The sequence below is a fragment of the Cicer arietinum genome, chromosome 2, assembly GCF_000331145.2.
Source record: "Cicer arietinum cultivar CDC Frontier isolate Library 1 chromosome 2, Cicar.CDCFrontier_v2.0, whole genome shotgun sequence".
Classification (NCBI taxonomy): Eukaryota; Viridiplantae; Streptophyta; class Magnoliopsida; order Fabales; family Fabaceae; genus Cicer; species Cicer arietinum.
In genome coordinates, this window is record NC_021161.2 from 11957492 (window position 1) to 11968948 (window position 11457).

At 33.4% G+C, this 11457-nt stretch overlaps 1 protein-coding gene across 2 annotated transcripts; it reads right to left on the reverse strand.

The window, feature by feature from the left end:
• Positions 1 to 263: 263 nt before the first annotated feature.
• Positions 264 to 5788, reverse strand: LOC101503902 (pentatricopeptide repeat-containing protein At1g26460, mitochondrial). 2 transcript variants are annotated; one of them, XR_189423.3, is made up of 8 exons: positions 5025 to 5788; positions 2817 to 3039; positions 2238 to 2717; positions 1707 to 1913; positions 1333 to 1470; positions 1059 to 1247; positions 866 to 933; positions 264 to 777 (listed from the first exon to the last, which is right to left on the reverse strand). XR_189423.3 is itself a non-coding variant. In XM_004490111.2 (7 exons), the coding sequence occupies exons 1-6, from the start codon at positions 5618 to 5620 to the stop codon at positions 1062 to 1064; spliced, it is 1830 nt and encodes a 609-aa protein (XP_004490168.1). In that variant the 5' UTR covers positions 5621 to 5788; the 3' UTR covers positions 264 to 777; positions 1059 to 1061. The 2 variants fall into 2 exon arrangements, 1 of the variants encoding a protein (XP_004490168.1); XM_004490111.2 differs by lacking the exon at positions 866 to 933.
• Positions 5789 to 11457: the final 5669 nt, after the last annotated feature.

Genomic DNA, 11457 nt, shown 5'->3' on the forward strand with positions numbered 1-11457 from the left:
GAAGTGACAGAAGGAAAATAAAGATTCAAATTTAATATGCATCCATGCATATATTAGAATTAAGGCTGATTTATATGGTATACTTCCCTCATTATTTGGACCAGAAAACACCTACTTTGTATGTGACAAATGAAAATCACTCTTGATTTGAGAAAAATATTAAAAGGGTGGAAGTCCTCGAACACGCACCTCCCACCCACATTTTTTTTCTTCCAGGTGAACACCCACACATATATTATACATACAATAGTTATTAGTAGATATTTTTCGAGCACCAAATTAAAATGTTGCCATTATTTGCAATAGAAATAAATGGAACCACAGGTCCAAACAATTAGGATTGCAATTCTTTTACAAGGTTTTCAAATCCTTGCAGCTTCTAGTCGTTGGAAGTACCTAGTACTGGGTTGTCAGAGAAAGAAGTAGTGCAAAAGGCCAAAAAATTAAGAACCACGAAAGAAATGTCTTCCTTAGTATCTTCTATCCTACTGAATTGGGATCTGTCCTATAATTATTTCAAAAAACAAAAACTTATACTAGGAAGATCACTGCTCAGATATCCTTAAAAAAAAGCAAATTGCATCTTCAACACCCTTCCCCGCTTCATAAACACATAAATACAGAAACGAAAGTTCCTTGTGCAACAATCTGCCATGGCTCGACAAACATCAGGATCATCCACCAATATACATACAGGGATTCTCTCGGAAATGGACGCAATAAAAGAATAACAACTGGCTTATAAATGGTTCATTTCAACCTCAAAGACAAGTGCACCTGTAAAAAAGAAATACTACCGTATATTAATATGAAGAGTGACCATTTTCAATTAACCTTCAAGGGCATGTGGTAAGACAAATCAAACCTTCTAATGCCACAGAAATCAGGGGTTACAAACAAAATAATTCAAGTACCCCTTCAAAGCAGTCAATCCTGTGTGTACATGTGAGTGTGGGTGAAAAAAACAAGAATCTCAACAAAAATGTACAAAACTACAATGTGAATATCATATAAATTTGTTCAAATATACCATCACATGAAAAGGAGTAAAAACTTACCATTCAAGCCATATCCATACTGTAATTAAGATTAAACAGCATGTTTCGCCGGGCATCTGAAGCCATACGTATATTCAAAGATTGAGCAAGTGAGTCAACCCGTTGATCGCTATCGTTGTCAATCTCTCGTACACAACGCCTTCTGACATTTTGTAGAGTCGCTTTCAACGGTTTGAATCCAGCAGCTATCTGCCAATTATTTTGACATGTCAATGACCTTTGCAGGAAAAATATACTTAGTGTGTCAGTTTTTTAAACAGAATCATGCAGTTACCATATCATCAATCACTGCTAGAGCAGATTTGACATCTCGGTTAATCAGGTGGGCATCAACAAGCAGGGAATACGACTTTGCATTAGGCTTGACGCCCAAACTTACTAGGTGTTCAAACACCTTTGAAGCTTCATGTGTCTGCCAAAAGATAATTAAAGTAGTAAGTAATTAATGGTTGTGAAAAGGCATAGAGGAGTGGATGTGAGGGGCAATAAACAGCTTTATAGGCCAGATATTATGAATGCATAGCACAAGCAAAACTGATTTTAAGACCAGTGCATCCTTTTAAAAGAAGGGGCAATGGTGGTAAAGATTAAAGAGAATGCGCAGAAAGATCGTTTAAGAAAAGGTGAGCAGGGAGAAAGATCACTCACCTTCTTGAGCTTCCCAAAGGCATACATCAGCCCATTGTATGAATGAATATCAGGGGTCAACCCAAAAGCAGATCCAATTGATTCAAAAGTTTGGTAAGCTCGATCAAGATCCCATATGTTCGCACATCCTAAAATGATGCAGTTTAGTGCGGCAACAGACTTGTATGGACGCTCAGCACGGCTTAAACTCTCCAGTTGAAAATAAACCTAAATAGAGCATTACATGATTAAATCAACATGCAAATGAATATATCAATGTTGCAATTTAATATATCATGCCGCTAGATGCAAAAAGGTAGTATCAATGCTATATATGTCAAAATAACACAGAATTTTGTTTAAAAGTATATATTTAAGAAATAAACAAACTAATACATATAATGCACCAAATGAAACTTCTGTTAATCTATTTCCAACAGATTACTTGTAAATAAAATGTCAATATAAAAAATAATAGCAAAATTGGATTAATATCCAATCCTAATGGTTAGGTAATAATGATAGTTCTCTTTAACAGAAAGTAAGACGTACAGAATCCAAAGTCTCAAACCCCTTCTTGGAGCATGCCACAACCAATGGATGTAAAGAAGTAAATGGGCAGAACAAGTCATTAGCTTCTTGATTGGAATCTCCATAAGATATCTCATATTCATGGAGAGTACCAAATGCCTTTTGTAGATTCCCCAGTGATGCAAGGGCAGATATCTTTCCAAGATAAGATTCTGGATTAGGAACCTTCTTTTTACGCAATGAGCGGCCCAACACAGACCAGGCTGCCCCTAGCAGCTCAGAATTATAGGTTCTACCTGCAGTCAACATAGCTGACACAACTAAACCTTCATCTACTGAAAGCAACACAGGAGGTCTTGCACGTTCACCATTTACCATCCATCTAGCCATAAACTCCAGGCCGTAATAGGCTAACTTACTATTATCCTCTCGGATTGCAACTTCAGCAATAAAATTGCACAAGTTCCAGGAAGGGCAAAGGGATTTGTTTTTATCTGTTTCCTGCAGACAACAATGAGAAATCATATAAAAACAATAACAAGTTGATAGTGAATCTGCTAATGAAAAATACATTCAGCATCAACAAGATTAACTACTAACCCTGCACTTTTCAATTATTGCCACCAACGTATCAAGTCTTCTCTGTTTGACACAACTCCTCACACAATTCATAAATGTATTCATTGACAACACGTTACCATGTTTCAGAGTTAAATCTATATATTTGAATGCAGCATCAATCTGATCTGTTGAAAAGAACATTCCAATGACCAAGTCATATGATTCGTCATCAGGGAGAGCCTCATTTCCTGACTGCAGCATCCTGATAAAAAAGCACAGCTTGATACATTAAAAAGAAAATTCTCAATTGGCACAGGTACAGATATTAGAAACAATTCGTGTCTATTAACATTATGAGTAACTTTGACTGTTTTGATATTGGTTTAGCAGTTTGGCATGCTTATTGTCATTTGAAGTTTTGAACATTTTGTTCAATAATAATTAAAGATAGGATATAATGCAAGCCCAAGCCCTATACTCCCATTCATCTATGTTTAGCAAGCAGAACTACATTAAGAGTGAAAGCTATCCCCTTGTAAAAATCAAACTTCTAGGAGTCAGCTCACCAACAAAACAAATGACAAAGAACCACTTTTGTCCACCCACCATTGTATGGACTTTTCTTCCAAACAAGATGAGACTGGCATAGAAACGACAGTCCCGTATCAGCTGGGAATTAGACATGAAATTCCCATTTTTAAGTTACCACTTTGAACACTTAACAGCCTGACTTCTACCATGTGGTTACATTCAATCACTTTACTTCTATTTTCTCAAACTAATCCTAGTGTCTATGTGTCAGTGTTAGGTGTCATGTCCAAACTCCGACATCTGTGTCTTTGCTTCACACCAAGTGGGCTTTCTACTATATTAGCCTCCAGAACGTGTAAAGCTCTGTAGTCAGTAGCGGCCGTCGCGGAGGCCTTGCGCTATGCAATATGCTGATGTGTTTTAGGGTTGCGGCTGTAGCGCTTTCGTGGCAGCACAATCGTGGATATTTCGTGAACGAGAAAAGTGAGAAGAAGCCTCTACAGTGATTTAATTGCAAAATGTCAAAAATGCCCTCATTACTTTAACAATTTAGGTTTTTAATCAGTGTTTGTTTTTACTTTTTACTGGTGGTAATTTTTCAAGTGTCATCATCGTGACCTTTTTTTGCATGAGTGAGTGCTTTTTATCCTTTTTTTTTAAAGGGGATACTTCACGATCACGGCAAACTTGTTTTCTTCTCTACAACCCTTCTAATGTTCTCTACAACCCTTCTTCTCTACAACCCTCTTCACGGAGCCAACCTTCCCCCTCTTCTCTGCAACCATTCTTCTCCTCCCGGTTCCTTTTTTCTCTGCGCCAACTTGTTCTCTGTTGTGCTCTGTTGTTATGTTTCTGCTTTTCTATTTCTGCACCAACAGTCCTTGTTATTTTGAGCCTTACAAGCTATTTGTTATTTTGATTTATATATTATGTTTGAATATTAGATGTGTTATTTTGAGTCTTGGAGGCTAGAACATTTTTGTTATTTTGCTTAATATTATGTTTGAATATTAGTAGCAAACTTTCATGATTAGTTATGAATGTGTTTAATTTTGTGCACTATTCTATTTTAAGCCATTATATGTGTATGGTATAAAGTGCTTGAATTGTTTCCCTCGACTTGGACATAGCGGCCATACTGCTACCCACTACACCGCTATAGTGTTTTGGGGGTCGCTGCTAGGCTATCTGCTACTAACTACATAGGCATAAAGGATGTTTATGTTTTCTAGACAAAGTATTCTCATCTTAACAACAATTGACGATAAAATTATTAGTTAAATTGTGTATGACCAACCCAAAGACTATTCTTTAGCATTGTTATAAGTTACTATTAACAGAAAAAAAACATCCCTATTATCAGTAATTACCAATTTTCCTATGATAATCAAATTGACAATGGCACAGAAACTGGAGAGTGTAAATCATATTCACAAATTCATTTCATACCATACAACTACCTACATGAAAAAGTAAAACGAAAAAACAAATATATCAGTTAGCTTGATCTTCTGCCAAATACTGACCAAAAAAACATACTCAACTATAGCCAATATAACATACATGAAACTTAAGAGGACGTATATAAAAACTCACTAATATCTTATTTAGAATATATATTAAAACATGTAAGTACTCAAATTAACATCTACATACACATATTTAAGATCCTCAATTAAACTATTTTATTTCACAAAGACACATATGAAATCTAACCGTTCAACGAGTTTCTCAGCAGCAAGAGTCTCGCCAGCTTGATGCATAGCCTTAAGAACCAAATTAAACGACGCCGTATTAGGCGAAACATTGAAATGTTCCATCTGAGCTAATAAATCAAGCAAATCAGCAGCAGAACCACCAATCATTAGATTAGCCCTAATATAATGATTAAAAAGATTAACATCAGGTTTATTAGGCTTCCCATTTTTATCCAAAGACCTAACCCAATCTTCAAACAAATCCTTCACATCTTGCCATCGTTGCGAAGCCATCCAATCACCGAACATATCAAGAAGCGCGTGGGAATCATAAGTATCTTTAACTGAAGCGCGCGTGAAGAGTCCGAAAGGTGTTACCGCGTTGTTGGATGAGGATTTCGGAATCGGATTTCGCCAATTCTCGTTGTAGAGTGGACTTCCCGAAGCTGGATTCGGAGGAAGAGACGAAGCTGGTGTTGATTGGTTCGGCGTTGGTTCTGCTAGTTCGGCTTCTTGAGAATGGAATGGGAATGTTGTTATGGTTTTGATTGTGATGTGGCTGGTTTTTGTTAGGAGAGAACGTGTTCGATTTAGGATCGCCATTTGCGACGCCATTGGAGGAGTTGAGAGTGTTAGTGAAGTTGTGTGTTTGTTTTGTTGGTTTGGGTTTAACGCATTTAGGGTTTTCTGGTTCGGAGTTAGGTCCGGTTTTCTAGGATAGGTCCGATTGGGAAAGGTGATGAATTTTGATGGTGGATGATGAAATGAAATGATAGATTCGGATTAGGGGTTTACTCTTCGTATGTGTTGAGAAATAGGGAGTGGATTTGGGCCTAAGAGGTATAGTGATGAAATGTTGGGCCGTATTCGATGGGAAAATTTTACCTCATACTTCTTTTATTTTACTCCTACCCCACATATTACACAAACCACTTATTTTATCTTTAAAACAAAAACAAAAACAAAATAAATTTTCCTATTTCACTATCTTTAATTTGTATTCCACAAAATTTAAAGATGGACTTTTTCAGAAATAAATGTGTTTTGGAAGAATTTAATTTAAGTTTTTCGAAATATAATTATTATAAAAAACTTAAAGTTTGAGTTTCTCGGAACACTTTTGTGTTTTAAAAAACTCAAATTTTAATTATTCTAGAACATAGAGCGACCCATCATGGTTCTCTCTATACTTATTCACACTTCACTGGTGGTAAATAATAAGGATCTCAAGAGTATGAAGATGATCTATATTTTAAAAAATTATGATGAACTTTATTTATTTTCATTAGGTTTGTAATAACTCTTGGTTTTCTTTAATTTGGAATTGTAATAATTTTAGTATAGATTTAGTTGATGTTATATGTAAGTTTGTTTCCTTACATTTAGTTTATTTTAGAAAAACATGATATAAACCCAATATGGGCCTAGAGAATGGTGTCACTTCTTACCCATTTAGGTTTAGAGATAATTTTACTATAAATATGAATTTGTAACCTCATTGAAGAAAGGTTTGAATGAATTAGAATTTCTCTAATGAGAAGAATTATGAGTGAGCTAGATCTCCTCTTTTAAGTGATTGGATTAGAACATGTTTGAATTTTATCAAGGATTTCCTTATCATTGTGGCGATTCCACATTGACTTATCAATCACTCTTGATTGTGGCGCATTGTTCATCTTGTCAACCTAATCCATCTTTGTTGCTTTCTTTTTCTTTTTATTTTGTCATTTTATTTGAAGAAATCACTTGGTTAGATCTTCAATCTCATGTGGAAGCACTTAAATCCACATCAGTAATGTTTGCACATATCGTGTTATGTTTTCTTAGAGAGGACGGGAGACGTGGGGGGGCAATTTGTTGGCAATAGAGGGTCACCAAAGGTTGCTTCATCCTTAGCAGCATCAAGGGTGTTAGCGTATGCTCGGGAACCATCCTATTCTAGTTGGTTGGGAATCATAAGGACTCAAATTTGTCCTTTTCTGTGAATTTTGACTAGTGTAGAGTTGTCACTCCATAATCGAATCTTTTGTGGGAATTCGTCATCATATTGATGCTTTGTATTTTGGTTATAACTTTGTATATATGGTGCCCTTTTAAAGCCCACAAGATATATGACCTTGTGCCACTGTATTTCATATATGTACTTGTATGTTTTCCTTGCTTCCGTAATTACTACATGCCATTATATGTTTTATTTTTGTTGTACGAATAAAATTCAAATAAATTTGTAATTTCAGCACGAGGATATGAATGAGTATCATTGGATGAGACTTGTATTGTGATATTGGTAATATTTTGGAGCAACTAGGTTTCCATCCATAAGCTTAGGAGATAATTTTCTTTTAACTTAAATAATTCCTTAGAAATTTTTAACCAAACAGTATAGTTGTTATTATATACAAATTATTTTTTCAACAATTATTTTTTACCTTTGTCTTTATTAAATATGAATTAGGGTTTCTATCCTCGTGGAGGTTACACTAGAGTTTTATTTGATAAATTTTAGAAGTTATTGGTAAGTCGTAAACCCTTCAACAACTCTGTTATTAGGTTCTATTATGCTTGAGTGTTATCCTAAATTACTGAAATATTATATTCAGATATTCGATGAATTATAGGTCATTATGCGTAAGTAGACTTATCGCTGATGTGATGTTTTGAGGAGCTTAGTTATGGGAAGCCACATGTCAACACTAGAATGCTTTGGTTACTTGGATTTACACTTTTTAAAGGTGGGAGAATAATTTGTATTTGTTAGGACGGTTAGCGTAAAATAGTTTAAGATAGACGTGTAGGGTGACTCAATCCCTACTATAAATAAAAAGCTAATGAGAGCTAATGCTCATTAGACGACTCTTCAGAATATCTAGGCAACTCTTCAGAATATGTAATTGAGGTTATTCTATTTTATGCATTTTCACTTAGATGACCTCCTATAAACTATTGGAAGTTGTTTGCTTTTGTGACTACTTGTATACTTGTTATTTGCAATACCTGACTTTGTGATTGTTATTGTTAAGTTATGACAACTAATTTTCTTAAATAAGATATCATGGATGATTTAGTGAGATTAGGAAGTGCGAAAAGTTTGAGGAAAATTTGATTATGAATAGTGAGGATCACATTTGTTAGTATTTAAGAAGTTGATATATGATTATCATGGACAATACTTTGCCCAAGATAGTGATATTATGATGGTACTTTAGATGAAGAGTTAGGACTTGTGGGTTTGCGATACCAAGACATGACACGAGATATCATATAAACATGGATTATGGTCGAATAAATCAATTAACGTGTATATTGGCGCACGAGATTGATTGTTGGCTTGATCCCAACAAAGATTATTATTATTGTTATTGCGCAATTGGTTGGATGGCGCTATCAATTAAGTTATACATTAGTCTGAAATTTGTGATAATTGACTTATAATACTTAGAGTCCGTATGAAGAAGTGGCACTTGATCCAAGCATTAAAAAGTGTTTGTGGTACTATAGTTAGAGATGACCAACATCGCATATAGATGAGATTGCATTTCAAATAGTTAGGCTATGATTTAAGAGATATGAATTAAATGATGGATTAATCTATGTGCTTACTTGTGTTTGACATATATATTACATTCATCTCATCTTTTTATATTTGTGAATGAATCTTAATCTCTATTTTTTTTTCTTGTTTCTATACTTTATGGTAGGTTCTAATGTCGGAGACTTAGCTTTGAAAACTTTAGCAGTAAAAAAGAATGTGACCATAATGTCCATCTTATAATAGTTAGTAGAGCTAATAATGTCATTTATTTGTCGATGTAATCAAAATATTATTTTTGTAGCTCTAGAAAATATGTTATGAATATATTGACTTATATATGAATACATAAGTAGTTATGTTTCAGTACCCGAATGTGTTTTTAAAAAATTTTAAACTATTGAAAATTTTGTATAGCATATTTAAGGTGTTTCAAACTGTATCTTCCATGTTATATATACTATAAGTAACTAGCGTTTAGATAGACACAAAATACTTATTTGTCTTTTTTTTATTGTATTAACGTGTGTATATAGTTTACTAATTTTTTGTTTTGTATAATATTTATTACATTTGATGATTATTAATATATAATATATGTTTTAATACATTTACTAATAATGGAGTAAAATTTGTGGTATATACAAATATATAAACACAAAAAATAAAATTATAAGAAAATTGATTTTAATCATATAACTATATGTATGGGTTTATATTAAAAGTGAAAACACAATACCTAAGTTTGAGATAACAAAATATCACTGTAAACATCATTTATAATAAAGTTTACATCTCCGTCTTACATTTTTTCATCTTTAATTAGGATGTTTGTGTTAGCCTAAGAAACACCTCTTGATAAAAGAAACATATAATTGTCTGTACTAAAAACATGTTTTGGAAGATAAATTTCAACATTATGAATGATTTTTCTTTGTAACTTTTATTGTCATTGCAAGATTTAACAAAAAAAAAAAAACTACTTCCTAATAAGCACAAAGGGAAGTCATGCATACTAGTCATTCTATTAGGATTTCCATGTTCAACCTATTTCAAAACAAAACTCAACATAGTAATCTTGTTCCATTACAGAGGTCAAATTTGGGTTCTATGCTTCGCAACAACGTTCACATTTCTTAATCTTTAAAATGTGTGGTGATAAACTACTTGGAGAAATGGAGTGAAAAAAATTCTCTTGATATAAGTTGCGTGTGTCCCCTTCAATATCATAAAATGACAACAAATTATGTTCTTGTCCATGAAAATGATTGATAAGATACATAAATGAGACTTAACAAATTATGTTATTAAGTTTTACAATTTCATCATTTCTTTGTGTAAGTATGACTTTTTCAATCTTATAAGACGCATCCCATCCATGATATTATGTTTGGAGAAATATTTTTTGTATGAAATTTTCTATTGATCTTTCTCATTTCCATTGTAATGCAATTTGATTGGGTACCATCACCATATCACTATTTTTTGTAGGTTCAACACCATCACCAATACACGTAATAAATTGTGAAAAATATTTTGCATTAATCACATACATTGGCACAAAGTAGGACATTTGTGTTAACCCATAATAAATGAGACTTAACAATGTACACCGATATTATTTGTGCCTTAGTGTCTTTCTTTATAGCATGAATTTCTTGACAAAATCATCCTTCAATTAGTCAAAAGTGTTTCACTATCAATTCCTGGTAAAACATAATCATTTACGATGACATAGTAAAAGTCATTCCAGAGGCATATAAAACCAATTGGTTCACAAAAATTCAATATAGTTACAAATAATCTCCTTAAAACCTCTGCCACTTATAGATGTAATACTTCTTATAAGCATTCTTAGATACTACTGTCACTCTCTAGAAATCCCCAATGCTATGTTGTTTTTTTGAATATGGAGAAACATGTGTCATTTACTGGAGTAAGTATTCCCAACTGGTTGGACCTCTTAAATGAGATAACAAAATACAAGTAGAATTTCTCTCTTTCAGATAGTGATACATAAATTTAATTTTTGACCTTCTTTGATGCCATTCCTTATCCCCTTTGTGCCTACAATAGTGCTCTAGAATCTCTCTATACAAATAATTTCTTGATTCCGCATCTCGACAATTTAGTGAAAAGAATTATGTGATCATTATTTGGGAGTTATGGTCATCATTTAATAGATTTTTGATTCATTGGTGGTTATAAAATCGTACTTGTTGGTAGGCATGGCAACGGGGCAGAGCAGATTTTACCTCCCCGACCTCCGCACCCGACTAATCGAGAAAAACATGCACTGCCTCGTTTCTTATCGGATATGAAATTTAATTCTCCATCCCCGTCTGCGACGGGGTTTGACTTTCCTCACCCACCTCCGCACATATTTATATATATATAATAATAAATTTAAGATCATATTTTTTATAAATAATATAATAAAATAATTATTTTTATACAATAATAAAATTTTAAAAAAAAAATTTGAAATCATATTTTCTATAGAGAGAATATTATAATTTTTAATATTCAAAAAAAGATTAAATACATTGAATATTTACATATATATATATAAAATTTAAAAATGACAATAATATTACTAACGGGACGAGTTCAGGTGTGGGGGCGGGGTGGATATGAACACCTTAATCCTCCTCTACCCCGATTTTTAATTTTAGGGAAAACATATATCTTTACCCAATTAAAGCAGGTTTTCTCAGCCGAAATTAGGATATGTTCGGGTGGGTACTAGCAAGTGCGAGTTGTGTTGTCATCCCTACATGTTGGCGATTTGCTAAGTGAATATGTAATCTTTCAATAAAAAGATATAAAGAATAAAGGGTAAATTTAAATATTTCTATATCGCCTTTGGAGCACAAATCCATCTTGCATCAATATATTATTGAACCTCCATTGCAACTCAATT

What these genes read in the sequence shown, in the direction of transcription:
- LOC101503902 (XM_004490111.2), bottom strand. Translation starts at nt 5,620, where the DNA reads ATGGCGTCGCAAATGGCGATCCTAAATCGAACACGTTCTCTCCTAACA. An exon ending in CAATAATTGAAAAGTGCAGG is followed by an intron (nt 2,718 to 2,816) that starts GTTAGTAGTTAA and finishes TGTTGTCTGCAG; the next exon opens with GAAACAGATAAAAACAAATC. An exon ending in CCTTTGGGAAGCTCAAGAAG is followed by an intron (nt 1,471 to 1,706) that starts GTGAGTGATCTT and finishes ATCTTTTGGCAG; the next exon opens with ACACATGAAGCTTCAAAGGT.